At 46.3% G+C, this 17,876-nt stretch overlaps 1 protein-coding gene across 1 annotated transcript; it reads left to right on the top strand.

Moving 5' to 3' along the window:
- Positions 1–7,052: 7,052 nt before the first annotated feature.
- CBX2 (chromobox 2) lies at positions 7,053–16,388 on the top strand. The gene is made up of 5 exons (XM_075279412.1): positions 7,053–7,124; positions 7,218–7,261; positions 11,595–11,660; positions 12,429–12,498; positions 14,745–16,388. The coding sequence occupies exons 1-5, from the start codon at positions 7,053–7,055 to the stop codon at positions 15,954–15,956; spliced, it is 1,464 nt and encodes a 487-aa protein (XP_075135513.1). The 3' UTR covers positions 15,957–16,388.
- Positions 16,389–17,876: the final 1,488 nt, after the last annotated feature.

Raw genomic sequence — 17,876 nt, 5'->3', positions numbered from 1 at the left:
GTCCTGGGCTCGAATCCTGCCAGGAACAACATCTGCAAGGAGTTTGTATGTTCTCCCCGTGTTTGCATGGATTTCCTCCCATTCTACAAAGACATACTGATAGGAGAAAAAATGTACGTTGTGATCCCTATATGGGGCTCACAATCTACAAAAAAAAAAGAAAAAAAAAAAAAGTCCTACATTGATTACTCTATAATACTGCGTATGGCCTCTCTGAATATGACAATAGGTATAATATGTTGCATGACATAGAAAGTGTATTATACAAACAGTCAGAAGATCACAAGTTACAGTCCCTTTGGGGGAATAAAAAAAAATTAAAATTTTGAAAGAAAATTCTGTAAAATCATACTAGCATAATAACCCTTCCATTTCCAAATGTTAAATAATAATAATAAAAACATATATTGAGTACTGCTACGTCCATAATGAGCCGAGTAATACAACTTTGCATCATTTAATAGGCTCCACGCCACTGATTCTGGCACAGTTGGAATGTTTTTCCTTTGCCCTCACTGTTCCTGAGTAACAGGTGAAGTTAGTATCCTTGTCTGCACCTGCCTGACACCACCCACTTGACATTAGGGAGTCTAGTTATCATATCAAGAACCAAACTTACTGTACTGATTGCTCAGGAACAGTGGGGTCTAGAAAAAAAAATTCCAAGTGCGCCAAAATCAATGTATGATAAGAACTGTAATATTGGTAGATATTTGGGAGTGAACTTGAACTATTGACCGGTCACACCACATGTCTATTTTAGTAATGAAATTATTAATTCTGGAGTATCTTCTCTTATAATTCGGCATTGTGTCGTTTCTCTGTTATTTCTCCTGAATATCTAGGAATAAACTGACAAATGGGTGTTTTGCCTGCCAATGTCCACAAGTGGGGCTTGGAATGTACCATATCTCTTGGGTTCCTGACACATTACCCCTCTGAGAGGGTGGTGGGGGGTACAGGATTGTCATGAAGTAATTGGGTGCCATACAGAGTTAATATCATAAGAGCTTGTGGGCCAAGAGGGACCTGGATGACTTTTTTGAAAGTAAGAATATCACAGCTAAAATGTTTGGGTTAAGATGTCGATCCATTGTGAATTGGTGGTTTTTGTTTTTTTTTTTTGCCTTCCACTGGATCAGCTTGGTAGGTTTATAGGTTGGACTTGTGTCTTAATCCAACCTTACCTTACTATATTTTTCCGCTGTAGTCTCCCGGCTAGGATCAAGCAATTATTCTGTAAGAGGTAAGGATGTAGGTACAAAGTACACTTACCTATGTACTTAGATAAGTCTGGGTTCACATCTGCGTCTGAGTCTCTTCTTTCATTTTCGAAACGACATACACGCGACAGATACCATTATAGTCAATGGGGTCCACCAAGCTCCATGTGTAACCTATGTTTTAGTGGTCCTCCTCTCATTATTCGGGTGTGGACCAGGTATCAGGGTATGTCGTAAGTAGAATTATAGGGGTTTTACAGGATAATGGTGTTTTTGCAAGGAGAAAGGGAAGGTCAAAAAAAAAACAAATAACCCATACTCACATGTTCTCGGAGCTCCGTTGTCTTTCATCGATGTTTGGTTGTGCTACTCCTGTATCTTCTTTTGGCAGAAGTCCCCGTTGTACTTGACTTCCAAGGCCAATCAGTGGCCTAAGTAAAGTAACCGAGACTTCACCTCTGTGATTGGACTCACTGCAGTCACATGCAGTGGGAACTTGCACCAAACGATACAGATACGCTCTGTGTATTCTGTCTACGCTTGGTGTATTCTGTCCATTTTACACGTGTAAAATGTAGTTAGCCATTGAGTTCAATGGCATGTTCGCATAACGCGTGTCTTTCTGTGCGCGCGTAAACGCGCGTTATATGAACATGCCATTGAACTCAATGGCTCATTATATTTTACACATGTATTTTTACACGTGTAAAATGGACAGAATACACGGAGCGTAAACTCCGTGTGAAGGGGCCCAAACAAGACAGCAGAGCAGCAGGATTGCAGTGGGAGACACCGAAACAGCAGGGACAGGTGGGTATGTTTTTTTTTTCACCTTCCCTGGCCTCCTTGCAAAAAACAAGTTATCCTACAACCCCTAATTAGTATGAATGTCTAGTGAATAATCCAGTGCTACTATCTAGGTCACATTAGAGGAATCTAGTCAAGTGAGAAATGCAATGGGTGTGAGGGAACCTTCACACAGAGTAAACGCGCGTGTATTTTTGCAAAATGCACGTGTAAAAATACACGTGTAAAAATGAGACTCCCATTGACTTCAATGATATTTTTTACACATGTAAAAATACGCCTGTAAAATGTCATTGAAGTCAATTGGAATCTTATTTTTACACGTGTATTTTGTAAAAATACACGCGCATTTATTCTGTGTGAAGGCTCCCTGAGTATGATGAAAACAAGGTGATACTGTTAAAGGAGACCAGTCAGAAAGATTATCTGCTGGAAAACTGTCATCACTAGCAACAGACTTTCTACATGTCCTCAGGCATATCAGTGAAGCTGGATTGGATAATCCTTCTGATACCGTATGTTCTCCTTAGCTTATTTAGCATTAGAATGTGTGTAGTTGGTTGCGAGTCCACCAGGAGGTGCTGGCCATACTGACGATAATGGAGAAGATGGTGTATGAAGTCCCTGGACGTGGAATCAACAAAAGTTATTTTGGAGATGGCAGTTGGCACCTAGACAATGAGGAAGGATGGCAGACTTGCTTGCTGTAAAGCCAATCGAGGCAGACTCACTTAGAGGGACAAGTAAAGGGGTATTCCAGCCTCAGACTCATTCAAATAATAGAATGGGCACTGCAGTTCCCCAGAACCACCACTATACAGTGGACGGGGCTGCTGTGTCATTTGTTTGTATAGGAATGGTGCAGCAACCGCTTAACGTCCACAACTAATCTGTGCAGGGTGTGGGCGACAGACCCTGAAGAATCACATACTGATGACATTCCCTATGGATATCCCGTAGACAGATCATCATCATGAAAAATCAGTTTGGGGTCTCTTTAAAATATTTTTAGATATTTATAGATCGAGGTGTCTCTTTAGTTTTTTGCTTTTACAGACGACCCTGGAAGCACACAGCCGACTGTCACCCGTATAACTTGGCCCATTTGTGCATCGGATTTCAGGGTCTGAACAGTGTGCAGAGAGAAGGACACCTAGTAATATACATTCTTAGTTATCTATGCATCTTCGCTATATACTGCCTCATAGAGATTATAGTACAGGACAGTATATACCAGAGAAGCAGGGACTCCTAATATCACAGGTAACTATACCACTAGGAGTCCGGAGGCTCAGAGATCTGACGCATACATGGCTGAAACTCAGTCACGTGAATCTAGTCTCATAGATATTTGGGACCCAACTGTCTGAAGAGCCCACAGAGCCCATGAGCAATGTAACGTCTTCCCTGTGCCATCACATTCATCAGTCAAATTGAGCAGCGGCGTCTCAGTCCCATTCAAGTGAATGAGACTGAGTTGCAATACCAAGTAGAGCCACTATTTAATGTATTGCGCTGTGCTCGGTATTAAGATGCAGTGTCCATCTGAACATTTTCCACCATTGTATTGGGCCGAGGGACTCCCGTGATGAGATGCCGACACGGGGCATTCGGTTGCGGCTTTACACTGCTGATTGGGCCCAGATAAATGGGCTTAATCAGTAGAGAGTTTCGAGCTGCGGAATCTGTGGCAAGACCAAGCAGGGCACTTATTTTTTCAGCATCCAGCTGCGTTCTCTGCTCCCTTTGAAAACATTGGGAGGCAGATTCGGGGCAGAATCTGGCCCCAAATCCATGGCAGATTCCTCCATGTGAGCGTACGCTCAAGCCTCTTCAATCAGCTGACCAATGGTAATCCTGGCTGTCGAACCCTCACCAATCACATATACATGGCCTATCCTAAGTATAGGAGTTTGTAAGTTCCAGTTTGGAGAGGAACAAGATCTTAGATGAGAGTCTACGATATGAGACATAATTTGGAGATGACAAAGGCTTCGGGGAATGGGCAATAAGCTCACATGATAATTCTTTATCCCCTTAAAGGGATTCTACCATTAAAATCCTTTTTTTTGTGGATAAGACGTCGGAATAGCCTCCAGTTTGCCTATTGGCCGGGCATTGGGGTAGATGACGCCATCATCCACCTTCTTCACAGAGCTCTCTCTCACCTGGAGAAACCCGGGAACACTGTGAGAATAATGTTCTTTGATTTTTCCAGTGCTTTCAACACCATTCAGCCAGAGCTACTGAGGGAGGAGCTGAACCTTGGTGGTGTGGACCATCACCTGTCCAACTGGATCCTAGACTACCTGACAACCCGCCCTCAGTATGTGAGAGCCCAAGACGGTGTGTCTGACACTGTGATCTGTAGTACGGGGGCACCACAAGGTACAGTTCTTGCCCCACTTCTCTTCACACTGTACACTGCTGACTTTGGGCACAACTCCTCCAGCTCTTACTTACAGAAGTACTCCGATGACTCTGCTATAGTCGGCCTTATCACTGATGGTGACGATAGGGAATACAGAGACTAAAACCGGGATTTTGTTGAATGGTGCCATGAAAACCAGTTCAGGATTAATGCTGTGAAGACCAAGGAGATGGTGGTGGACTTTGGGAAACGGAGGAGTGCTCCGACCCCGGTGGAGATCCAAGGGACATGCACTGAGATAGTCAGGACCTATAAGTATCTGGGTGTGCTCCTCAATAATAAACTAGACTGGGCTGATCACCTGGAGGCGCTGCACAGAAAGGGCCACAGCAGACTCTACCTGCTCAGGAGGCTGAGGGCCTTCGGAGTCCAGGGGACACTTCTTAGGGCCTTTTTCAACTCTGTGGTTGCCTCAGCCATCTTTTTGGTGTAGCCTGCTGGGGGAGCAGTATATCAACCAGGGACAGAAATAGACCTGACAGGCTGATCAGGAGGGCCAGCTCTGTCCTGGGGAGCCCCTTGGACCCAGTACAGGTGGTGGGTGACAGAAGGATGCTGTCTGTGCTGACCTCCATGCGGGAGAACAAATCCCACCCCATGTATGAGACCCTGATGGGACTTGGCAGCACTGTAAGTGACCGTCTGCTTCACCCCAAGTGTGAGAAGGAGCTATCGCAAGTCCTTCCTTCCAAAAGCGATCAGGCTGTCTAATCTACATCAGACCAAGCGAAGATCACTCCGCACAGAGAACTAAATGACTATGAATGCCCTCCTTCTTTCTTCTCTGTCCCTTAGCTGCTATGGACTCCTAGTATATCTTTCTCAGCATATGTGTGTCTACTACTTCTGTAATATTTACTGTGTATTATCATGTATCTGTATTACTATGCAGCTGTAACATACTGAAATTTCCCCAATGTGGGACTATTAAAGGATTATCTCTCTTTTAAAGAAAGGCTATTCATCTATTACCTGTAGACGTGGTCTCCGCTGCACCGTTCCTTAGAAATACCGGTTTTTACCGGTATGCAAATGAATTCTCTCGCAGCGATGGGGGCGGGCCCCAGCGCTCAAACAGCGATGAGAGCGTCCCCACCGCTGTCTCCAAGCGCCGCCTTCTTCTTCGTCCGCCGTTTTCCCGTGGCCTGTGCGCCTGCTCTGCTAGAAGTTACGAGCCTGCGCCGGAAGAAGACATTGAAGATGACGCGGTGGACGAAGAAGGAGGCGGCGCTTGGAGACACTTCTCTGGCAGCGGTGGGGACGCCCCCATCGTTTTGTGAGTGCTGGGGACCGCCACCATGGCTGCGAGAGAACTAATTTGCATACTGGTAAAAAACGGTATTTCTAAGGAATGGCGCAGCAGAGCCACGTCTAAAGGTAAGAGACGAATAGCCTTTCTAAAGGCTATTCCGACGTCTTATCCACAAAAAAAGGTTTTAATGGTAGAATCCCTTTAATGAAGTCTTTGTATTCTACTGGAGTAGACTATAGACTATAATGGGGTCCATGTGCTTTCCACATGAGTCAGTTGGACAGGAAAGTAGATCGTGAAGTATTTTCTGTCTGCGTGTTCTGTGCGGCAAGCACACGGACCCCATTATAGTCTATGGGGTCTGTGAGCTGTCACTGCACACCGCTTGCCAATGCGTTCGGTGGTCCGTTCTGGGGGGCCCCATGCCAACGTAGATGTGACCCAGAGCTGAGCTGTAACACTCAGGACAGGTCCTGGTCTTGTCCGGTTTTGCAGCCAGTCTTCCGTGGCTCCTATTCTTTCACTGACTGAGACCGCGGGGTACACGAGCGACATCCTCGCGCCGTTCAATCACAGCCACCCCATGCTCGTCGCCTAAAAAGTTATACAACCGTCCCCAGGTACCCCAATGTGACTAAACCCCCTCCCACAAAAACCAAATCCTCCTACGGGGACATACTAAAGATCTGCGCCTCACAATACGTAACCCAAAGCTTAAATTTTTGGTCAAATAATTTACGTAGTAAAACGTAACAAAAAACTCTAGAAATCTCCGTCCCGACCGTCCGAATTTCGCCAACGTGTCAGAATCGCGATTTTTTACCTCAGAAATAATTCACCAACATGAGGTAACGCGTCAAAGTCTTCAAAGTGACCAGTCTTCGAAGCCGGGGATGACAAAAACTGGAGACCAAGGGGTTAAAGGAAGGCCTGAGCTCTCGGCTCTTAGATTTGGGATGAATCCCCCTCCACCTGCCAGGACTTAGCCCAGGCCCCCTTGTTGACGGGCTCGGGCGGCAGATGGCGACTCCCCGGGGCCCTCCCGCCGACTCTCTCTCTTGTTGTTTTCCCGCCCCCCTTCCTCTCACACAGCTCATAGGCCACGCCCACGCTGTGGTATGTGGGCGGGGCGGTATGTAAATGAGGCGCTCAGTCACATCCCAAGCCTTCTGCCGCCCCCGGATGCGCCGCCGTCTCCCGCCCTCCTATTGGTAGTCGGGGGAAGAAGAGGCGCGCGCCCCCCGCTCGCTCCCGCGCTGCTTTGTGTGTTCTTCGTGTTGGCTCGTGAGGGGGTCGACGAGCTGCAGCCCGGGGGTGATCAGTGCCGTGCCCGCCCGCCATGGAGGAGCTGAGCGCAGTCGGGGAGCAGGTCTTCGCCGCCGAGTGTATCCTGAGCAAGAGACTGCGCAGGGTAACGTGTGCCCGGTGTTTGTGCCCCCGTTACTATTGCCCCGCCCCTCACCCAATATCAACTAGTGACCCCCTGTCTCTGTTTTTCCTGCAGGGCACCGCGGAATACCTGGTGAAGTGGAGGGGCTGGTCCTCCAAGTGAGTAGCAATTGTGCCCCCGCCCTTGTGGCCAGCCAAAGTAACCCCACTTATAGTGCAGGGGTATTACCGCGTCTGCTCACGCCCCCTTGTCATATGTACATACTTATCGCTTTATACACGTTAACCTCGCCGCCACGTATATAGCAAGACACCCCTTATATACCTGCAGCTGTTCTGAAACTGCAACTCCCAGTGCATGCTGGGACTAGTAGTTGCTGGTTCTTACTGACCCCTGCTAAACCTTCCGACACTCCTCTAGGTATGTATATACGTGCACGCTTAAGGTAGATGCTGCAAAGATACGTTTGCAAAAAAAAATTTCTGCAACGGTAATAGTTCAGGGTGGTCTGGTCGCTGTTTCCAGCAGTGAAGGGGTTGTTCTCGTGATATACTGTGGAAATACAGAAATCGTAGCCTGCACGAGGGCGAAAGAGAAAGTAAAGTCACCGGTAGGGCTTGCACGGGATGTCATGGTTTTTTAATGACATAAAATAGGAAAATTTTGGGGAAGGTTTGGGATTCAACGTGCAAAAAAAGCTTTTTGTAGGTTGGACTCGCGTTCCTGAAGAAGGTTGTGCACGGAGAAGTTTCCACGGCTTGAAAACATTGATCCAAAGAAATTGAAGCGTAGAAATAACGTTTAACGAAATCAATAAAAAAATAACTTTTAATGAAATACAGCTACGACTAAGGAAGTGTTTTCCGAAACGCGTCAGCGAGATACAATGTGCTTCATTGCACGAACTCACTAATGCATGATGCTTGTTTACTACGAAGCTCGAATTTTAAAGAATTTTTTTTCATTAAAAGTTGTTTTTTATTGAAGAAGGTGATGCTGGACTTTTTATGCTGCGATGTGACGTTTTTTCCCTGCAGTAAAGGTCTGTGCACATGTAGGAGATTGGAAAGTAGATGCGATTTTTAGCGTTTGCCGTGTTTGTGCGGAAAAAAATTTCACAGGTAAATTGCATATGAAACCGCAGCAAGTCGGGCAGCTGCGGGTACGATCAGGTGCTGCAGGTACGATCAGGCGCTGCGGGTATGGTCAGGTGGCTTTGGGTATGGTCAGGTGCTGCTGGTACGATCAGGTGGCTTTGGGTACGGTCAGGTGCTGCGGGTACGATCAGGTGGCTTTGGGTATGGTCAGGCAGCTGCGGGTATGATCAGGTGGCTTTGGGTATGGTCAGGTACGATCAGGTGGCTTTGGGTATGGTCAGGTGCTGCGGGTACGATCAGGTGGCTTTGGGTATGGTCAGGTGCTGCGGGTACGATCAGGTGGCTTTGGATACGATCAGGTGGCTTTGGGTACGATCAGGTGGCTTTGGGTACGGTCAAGTGATGCGGGTACGATCAGGTGGGTATGGTCAGGCAGCTGCGGGTACGATCAGGTGGCTTTGGGTACTGTCAGGTGATACGGGTACGATCAGGTGGCTTTGGGTACGATCAGGTGGCTTTGGGTAGGGTCAGGTGCTGCGGGTACGATCAGGTGGCTTTGGGTACGGTCAGGTGATACGGGTACGATCAGGTGGCTTTGGGTACGGTCAGGTGAGACGGGTACGATCAGGTGGCTTTGGATACGATCAGGTGGCTTTGGGTACGGTCGGGTGCTGCGGGTACGATCAGGTGGCTTTGGGTGATTTGAGATTTGTTGGGTCCCTCTTTGGGTATGTTCACATGGCAGAAATAGAAGAAGAATTTGAGGTGGACTTTGCTTCAGATTAGGGCCGGACTTAGATTACGATTATTTAGGTCACGCCCCTTTGCGAGATTCTTCACAGGAGGTTTGGGCGGACCAAAACCACTATTGTAACATTGTGGGATGTTTTCAGACTCCAGAGTATAAGAAGCAGAGACCCCGGGCGGTGTTACTCGCCTCTCCTGGACTCTAGCACAACCCCTTGCTGTCTTCGGTGCTTCTGACAGACGCCAGAGGTCGCTGAGGCTTGTGATTGGGCTTTGGCTCCGCATGGTGTTTATTATACATAGACGCTTAATGACTGCTACGGCCCAATCAGAGGCCCTGATTACAGGCAGAAGTGCTGAAGATTGCACGAGGTTGTGCCGGAGCCCAGGAGAGGTGAGTATCACCGTTTTTTTTTATGTTTGATCACCTCCTCTGGGTCTCCGTTATGCTCTGGGATATGAAGAGTATAATAATAATAATAGATCCTATGGCTATTAAAAAACAAACCTAAACCAAATACACAAATGACATTGTAAGTCTCTGAGGAACTAAGGGATAGAAGAGGAATCCATTCAGTGCAAGCGTCTAGACGCAGCGAGGGAGATGTAAAATACCCGCATTGTCGGATTTTAGGATGTTGTGTATTTTATCGCTCCCCCCATGCGAGAGGGATTGCCTGTTCTCCTGAGTACATAACCAGATACAGTGTGTAGGTTCACACTAGAATTCGGGTTCTGCTAATTGTCGGGTTTGAATTCTGTCAATTGTCTATCTTAACTAAGTACAGGCTATTCTTCTCTTTCCTTTATTATTCTGATCCACGCCATTCCTGAGAAATTTCTTCTTTCTTCCATATGTAAATGAGTTTTCAGACAGCACTGGGGGCGTCCCCTGTACTGTCTGAAAACTGTCCAGCGACGCCTCTGTCTTCTTCTCCGCCTCTTCTTCCTCGTCATTGTCACATCTTTATCCAAAAGCACCGACGGATATGCGCAGTTAGTGCTTTTGGATGAGAATGCGATGAGGTGGAGAAGACGGAGACGTCACTGGAGAGTTTTCAGTTTTTCCCGGAGAGCACACTGGCCCGTTCAGTTCTATCGGCCCACGTACATAACCCTGTAGGTTTACAGATCAGTGTGGGGGCCAACAGTCCGGTTGTGTGGCCGTGCTCCGACAGCTCCTACTCATTGAATGCAAGGGGCCGCAGGGTGCATGAGCGGCACACAGATGTCAGCGGTGCACTGGCTGTGCTGTTCTATCATGACCATGTGCAAGGTCCCTTAGGGCTACTTCACACCAGGCGCGGTATGGCGTATTTTGTCCTGATTGTGACACGGGAAGCCGCGCCAGAATAGGGCCAAAATGCGCCTGTCACGGCTTCCTATTCCGGAGTAGGCTCAAGTGAATAGGCCTAGCTCGGAGTGTGCTGCTGCGAGGCGGAAGCCGGGGCTGAACCAGCTGCGGAATCCGCCTGAAGGAAGGGCAGCTCGCTTCTTTTTTCTGTGAGCCGGAGCATGCCACTCACTCACTACATAAACCTCTATCGTCAGGGTGCGGATTCTGGGGTGGATTCAGCGCCAAAGTCCGCCCCCTCTTGCCCTTGTGAACTAGCCCTTAGTAGTAGTATTGCGAGATTATCTCTTCCTTATTGTTTACCTAGTGGGAAAAAAAAAATCACTGTGTGGGAAATCCAGCACGGTGACCCTTCTCGAGAGTGACGCTAACAGGTGTATCCCTGGATTTGAGTGACCTGGGGATGGTGAGGGAACAAAGTTTATTTATTCCAGCCCCCCCCCCCCCCCCCCCCCACACCTGTTGGTGGTCTTGGCTGTTTTGACAAGGCTCAGAGTTAACTTTAGTCCTGGCTGTTTAACCCCTTAAGGCTAAGGCTGCATATTGCAAAACGCAGCTAAAATACGCCACGGAAGAAAACACAGCAAAATGCACCCCTGTTTTTCATTGCATTTATTCTACGTTTTTCTCTGCGTTTCTTTTTTTTCTTCCCCTGTTAAATCTATAGGGAAACCATCCTCATGTATAATAGACATGCTCCGTTTTTGAAAATTGCTTTTGCAATTCTTCTTTTTCTTTCCGTTTTCTGGCATTTGCACAAAAATGTGCAACTTTTTATGTGGCCGTGGTCTCTTTACTAAAAAGAAGAGGGCCTGCGCAGCATGAAAGATGTAGCATAAGTTATACCAGTAATTGGGGTGAATTATGGTGCAAATCTACCCTTGTTCACAGTCAGAAATGCGTCAGGTTTTTTTCAGAGACCGCTGTCTCTTAATTTTGGCGCATTGTATGTCAAAATATTTTAGTTTAAAATGGACGTAAGAAATGGCAATTTTGGTAAATTTTAGTCTCTCTCATTATGACCCAAAATACTCCGGTCCCATAATTTTAGTTTATTTTGAAATAATTCATGGGTTAGTGCGGTCCGTCATTGTCTATGTGCAACTGCTGAAATGGTCGTCTGGCTGTACGTCGTTCGGGTCTACAGGCGGACCTGAACTATGGAGAGATCAACCCTAGTGTGAACCTAGTGCTACCCATCTGGTTGACAGATTCTATTGGAGGCGTTGTGACGTTTTCTGTATTTTGTCTGGGTTTTACCTACTAAGCAGTCATGTCTTTGTTTTTGCCCAGGCACAATAGTTGGGAGCCAGAGGAAAACATTCTCGACCCACGTCTTCTTATGGCATTCCAGAAGAGGTAAGAGGTGTGTGTGGGGTGTGTGTGTGTGTGTGTGTGTGTGTGTGTGTTGGCCATACCCTGTTTATCCCATTTTTACATTTACCGTATATACTCGAGTATAAGCCGACCCGAATATAAGCCGAAGCCCCTAATTTTACCACAAAAAACTTGGAAAACTTATTGACTCGAGTATAAGCCGAGGGGGGGAAATGCAGCAGCTACTGGAAAATTTCAAAAAAAAAAATGGTCATAGTTTTTGGGTGCAGTAGTTGCTGGGAAAGGGGAGGGGTTGTTTTTTTTTGTTTTTTTTTTTTGTTTTTTTGGTTTTTTTTTATCCCCTCCACTTGGAATTCCTTGGCTGAATATAGGATATCTGCAGTGCTCCTATTAACCCCTTCCCGATGAAACAGGAGCACTGCAGATCCCCTATATTCAGTAGACCGGGCACTGTCAGACACAGAGATACCTAATGTGTATGTGTGTCACAGTAACTTTCTACTTTTGTGTCTATTCTAGGGAAAGAAGAGATTTAGAACTTTACATTTTTTTTAAAGCTTCTTTTTTTTCCCCCACTATTTTATGGGAGATTCTATAAATTGATATTGCTGCTACAAAAAAAAATTTTTTTTTTTTTTTTTTTTTTTTTTTTTTGCTGACTCGAGTATAAGTCGAGGGGGCTTTTTCAGCACACAAACTGTGCTGAAAAATTCGGCTTATACTTGAGTATATAAGGTACCTTGTTCACCTGATCATAAACTTTATTTTTTAACAATCTTTGTGTTCCAGGGAACAAGAAAAAGAGTTGCGAAACAGAAGAAGAGGAAAAAGGCCACGAGGGAGACCACGCAAAAATGTGGTGAGTGTCTGTTCAGTAATATATGTTAAAGTAGGACCTGAAATCTAAGACCATTCAAATAGTGTAGCTGGCTCTCTTAGGGTATGTTCACACGGTGGAATTTGCATTCTGCGTAGCTAGCTGCGACGGGATGCCGGTGTAGTGCAATGGCATCCCGTCATGGCATTCTGCTGCAGATTAGGCCCAAAGAATGGGCCTAACACAGGAGGGTGCCTCGCGTCGTGGATGCCATGGCTGAGTCAGCTGTGGAATCCGCGCCAAGATAGGGCAGCTCGCTTCTTTTTTCTGCTACTAGCTAGCAGAAAAAAGAAGTCGGTGGCTCCCATTGAAGTCAATGGGAACCCATTTTTGGAGGTGTTTTTTGAGGCGGATTCTGCATCAAAATCCGCTCCAAAAAAACTGTGTGAACATACCCTTAAAGGGCCTGTCCTGGAGAGGGACCAACCCATGTAGAGTCAAGGTAGGTGTAAAATAATATATAAAAAAAACCACAAAACATACCCAGCTGTTCATTCAGTCTCATGCCGGGGCCTGGTTGCCGTAAATCCTGCATCCCTTGTGACCACTGAGACCCAATCAGTGGCCTCTGTTTTCACTGGTAAGAAACCAGTGAGTGATGTCACCTTTCTCATTGCAGTGACCTCACTAATCTCCACAGGGGTTGGACAAGGACATGTTGGATTTCGACACGTCCATTGATTTATTACCCGAGTTTCTAAGCTAGTGTGTATGCTATGGCAGTGACTTATTCTACACTATCCACTGAAATAACTCGGCTGCATTCGGTTGATCTTGCCTGTTCATTAAGGAGGTGGAAGAAATGGCCGTCGGCTGATGACAAGTCTGTGGCCAAGGAAGATGACTTTAGCAATGGATATGCCTTAAATGTTTAAGAGATGTCTCGTCTCTGTGACTGGCAGCTCTCTCCAGCATTGGGGTCCCTGCACCCATCCCAGCCAGTCACACGGCCATCTACATCCAGAAAGGAAAGGTGGCCGTGCATGTCTATAGCCTCCTCCCCATTTACTAATGTGAGAGTCAGGGTAAATTTGTGGCTGCCGGCCATGTTGTCTATTGCTTGATGTTGCCATTAGTCCTGTATACCCTCATCTGGTGCACAGTTGCAGAGCCCCAAGGGGCTGACTGTTCAGTTCATTACTATGTAAAAAATGTTCCAGTTCTTCCGATGGTACGTGGCCTACTGTAATGGAAAGTCTTCATCCATATACGGATCTGTAATATGGCACTGATCCATATCTGTGAGGCCATACTGTACTGCTGTGCCATACTCGGGGCTTTTTTAAGATGATTCACAAGTAAAAATATTGCATGTTCTATTTTCTCATGTATATTCCAATTTCACTGAAGCTCCATAATGTACAGATTTAGCAAAGTTTAACCTGACGCAATCACGTTAACATTACGGCACAGAATGTTAAAGGGGTTGTCCATGAAAAAGGCTGGGGAAGGTGAAAAATAATGAAACAAAAAAACTAACTATACTTGCCTGTCTCTGGTGCTTGGCTGTGGCCCCAACCATGGTCTGGTTCTATGGTTGCCTGGGGCTTGTTCTGGCGGAAGTCCACACCATGGCCTATGAAAGGATGCAAGACTGTGACGTTCCAAGTCCTTCCCTGAGGCCGCTGATTGCCCTTAGCAGTCACTTGAGGAGGAGAACTTATGCTCAAAGAAACCTCCGGGCGTCACAGAACCGGGCAGTGGCCTTAGACACAGGAGCATTGTGGACACGTGAAGGTGTTTTTTTGTTTTGTTTCTTTTCTTTTTTTTCTCTCCATGTTCCGTGGCCACCAGAGCTAAAATCAGTTTCCTGGACAGTCCCTTTAAGTCAGTCTCTTGTCTTCTGTGCCAGGATATCAGGATGCAGATAGTTAAACTTTGCCACATCTTTAGTCCTGTGTAGAGATGAGCAAACACTGTTCAGATCAGCCCATCTGAACAGCACGCTCCCATAGAAATGAATAGAAGCACCTGGCACGCAGACCTTGACGGCGGCCGGCCGCTTAACCCCCCGCGTGTCGGCCGCTTCCATTCATTTCTATGGGAGTGTGCTGTGAGCATGCTGTTTGGAACGGCTGTTCCGAACAGTGTTCACTCATCTCTATTCATGAAATATTTTTTTTTTTATTTAACAATTTTTGGATCATTTTAATTTTTGGAGTTTATTGGGTCTTAACGGACTGTTGACATTTTAATTTTTTTTTTTTTTTTTTTTTTTTTAATACCAGGAATCAGAAGCCCCACCAAAACCCAAATCGAGCAGCTCCTCTTCTTCCTCCTCCTCATCTAATTCATCCTCATCCTCCTCTTCGTCATCTTCATCCTCTTCCTCCTCAGATGACAGTGATGCAGAAACTCCAAACTGTCCCAGACCGAGGGATTCTCACCCAGTACCACAGAAGAAAGCACAAGCCGTGGTAGTAAGACCAGAGCTAAAGGAGCAACTGCGCAAGAAAAGGGGAAGGAAACCGTTGCTTCCTGACCAGAAGATCCTAAGACGGACCAAAGGAGCAAAACCTGGACCTAAAAGTGCAGCTGAAAAATTACAGGCTGCCCATAATGCACAAGGATTCTCCACTGTTAAATCCCAATCCAAAGACCTATCTGCCCCTAACAATAACAGACAGGGTAATCTGTCTGCGGAGTTGCTTTCCAGCATTGCAAAAAGTTCCCCTGGCCACCCCAATGGAAATTCCTCCCGAAACTTGAGCTGGCAAAGCTCGATTGTGCATTATATGAACCGAATAGCCCAAAACAACCCTCAGGCGGGCAGGAGGCCGATGAACTCTGCGTTGCATCCCAAACGAAGCGGTCAGACTCCAGAAACGAAGGGTGCCTCCAAAATGCAGATCGATCTTGGCCCACCGGCTATGAAAACGGTAAAGCTTACTGATGCCGAAGAGCACCCAAGTCCACCGGTAACCCAGTCCGCTCCAAGGGCTGGAATATCTAACCGAGAAAGCAACCAAACGTTAAACGTTCAAAACAAAAGTCAAGGGGGACAGAGTGGTGGAACGCTAACCGTGCACGCATCTCAGAAAAATATCAGTGCTCCTCAGAAAACCATCAATGCTCCATCTCATGGGCCGGCCGCAGATGCGAAGGTAGATAAAATGGGTAGAAAAAGTGGAGGCATCAACCAAGTCAGAACTGGGATTCCGGGATCCACAAGGGAGGTCACTACTGTCGAGAGAGGGCAGCAGGCAGAACCTCGCAAGGATCTAGCGGAGCTGAGTACTGGAGACGACAGCAGTTTGGACTCCGACCACGATTCATCACTTTCCAGCCAGGACATGTCTGTTCAAGCTAGCCAAGACTGGAAGCCGGCTCGTAGTCTTCTCGAGCACGTTTTTGTGACAGACGTCACAGCCAACCTCATCACAGTCACTGTCAAGGAGTCTCCCACCAGCGTTGGCTTCTTTAATATGCGGCCTTATTGAGAGGAGACCCACCCAAAACATAAGCGCGTTATGTAGGGGTCGGCTTACGGCAATCCCACGCTGATGATTAATATATTGTCTGAGCTGTACTTGGAGACTTGCTTGACAACCCCACCTCTATATGGTGCATGTTTATGAGGTCCGGGTTGTCAAAAGTGGACAATGTCTTCAGGAACTAGCTGAAGAAATTGAAAGGTGACCTAAATGGAGTTTGTGAGTTGGTTTATGTCTCCCAGCACTGAGTAGGGGACACGGACACCAATATCTACTTCAAGTCTAGGGTAAACGGTTGCATAGAAGAATTATATGGCTGTAAAAGCTTAAGGCGTAGACGTTGCGTGACTCGTGACTTCCATTGCAGTCTATGGTTAAAAAAAAAAAAAAAAAAAAAAGTTGCATGCGACCAAAATCCAATTGGTTTGGATTTTCTGCTTTTGTTGCTGTTTCAATGCGACACCACTAAGATATGTTGAAATTTGTCGCCTTGTACCTTAAGGGCTTGTCCAAGACCCCTTGTATTTTGGATACTGATAACCTATCTGCTGGGTAGGGCATTGGTATCTGATCAATTGGGGTCCAGCACCCAGACTCCACACCATCAGCTGATCCGACCACCAGTATATGGCCAGAAGCAGGACTGCACCCATTCACTTCGATACCATTGACGTTGGTCAGCCATTGTTGGTGGAGAAATTTGGATTGAGCCACGCCTGGGTCACTTTCTGGGTTTGGGATTGCTTCACATGGCATGTTAAGGTTGCCGTCCCCTACTGAGTGCTGGGAGGTGTTTGGCATAAACCATCCCATTAGTAGGGGGTATCTTATTTGGCTGAGCGGTCGTATCCTCAGTGCGTTTCCTTAGGGATAAGTTTCCGAATCTTTTAGATTTCTAGAAGAATGACGCAAGACTTTATTTTGGTGTAGGCGCTTTATCTACGTGACTCTTCTCTCCAGCCCTGCCTTATTCATTTAGCACTTTTTGTGACTAAAATGCAAACCAGAGCAATAGACAGAAGAAATAGATCTTAATACAGGTCGAGCCTTAAGATGATATATAATAGAAAAATAAGTTTTCTTTATATTTGAAATTTTAAAGCGGAAGGAATTTGCCAAAAAAAAAAACTCGTAGGTTGTGTCGTTGCGTGATGGCGGCATTTGTGGGTAGGTTACACGTAAATATCTGCTCTTGTTAGGTTAGTTGTCTTGCTGTAGCGTAAGGAGAATTTCAGTGCACAAGAAGGGGAAGGATTAATGTCACGATCACATTCATATTGGATTTAGGGTTGCCCTGGATCTCCAATGTAAACGGTTCCCTTCTTTCGACATTGATTCCGACTTGTTTTTTGTAGAAGTTGTTTGTGTACAAGACTCCACAAAGGTGGCCGTACACCTTAGGTCCCGTACACGTCGTGATAGTGATGTACACTTAAAGGGGTTGTCCATGACCCAGCAAAGTTGGATACTGATGACTACAGGATAGGTTGTGAGTATCAGATTGTTCAAGGTCCGACATCCAGGTGGTTTGCCCACCAGGAGCCATGTAGATGAGGTATACGGTTTGGAAGCCATCCTGGTTCTATCTGAGTGGCTTCAGAGCTGTAGTTTCAGGTGACATCGCTACAGTGTACAGATAAGAAACGATATGTAGTGTGCAAAGCTGTTTCTAGTGGGCCGCAACGGCTGACTGCTGCGAGGTCTGGGTCTCGGCCCAATCTTATCTGATACTCATGACCTATCCTGGGAGTAAGTCATCGGAATCCAACTTTGCTGGAATAGAAACCCCCTTTAATGTGTGTCCCGGCTTTGTATGAACAAGCTAAGCCCATATGTGTGGGTGGTTAACCCCATAGAGGTCAAGAGTGTTGTTATGCTGTTCCATTCAAAAAAAATATTGAAAACTTCTTTGGTTTTTAGACAATC

This window comes from Leptodactylus fuscus, chromosome 6 (genome assembly GCF_031893055.1).
Source record: "Leptodactylus fuscus isolate aLepFus1 chromosome 6, aLepFus1.hap2, whole genome shotgun sequence".
Taxonomy (NCBI): Eukaryota; Metazoa; Chordata; class Amphibia; order Anura; family Leptodactylidae; genus Leptodactylus; species Leptodactylus fuscus.
This window is presented reverse-complemented; position numbering and strand designations above follow the sequence as displayed.

Coding starts and splice junctions, on each gene's coding strand:
- CBX2 (XM_075279412.1), top strand. CDS start 7,053: ATGGAGGAGCTGAGCGCAGTCGGGGAGCAGGTCTTCGCCGCCGAGTGT. Junction 7,125..7,217: donor TGAGCAAGAGACTGCGCAGG/GTAACGTGTGCC, acceptor TTTTTCCTGCAG/GGCACCGCGGAATACCTGGT. Junction 11,661..12,428: donor CTTATGGCATTCCAGAAGAG/GTAAGAGGTGTG, acceptor TTTGTGTTCCAG/GGAACAAGAAAAAGAGTTGC.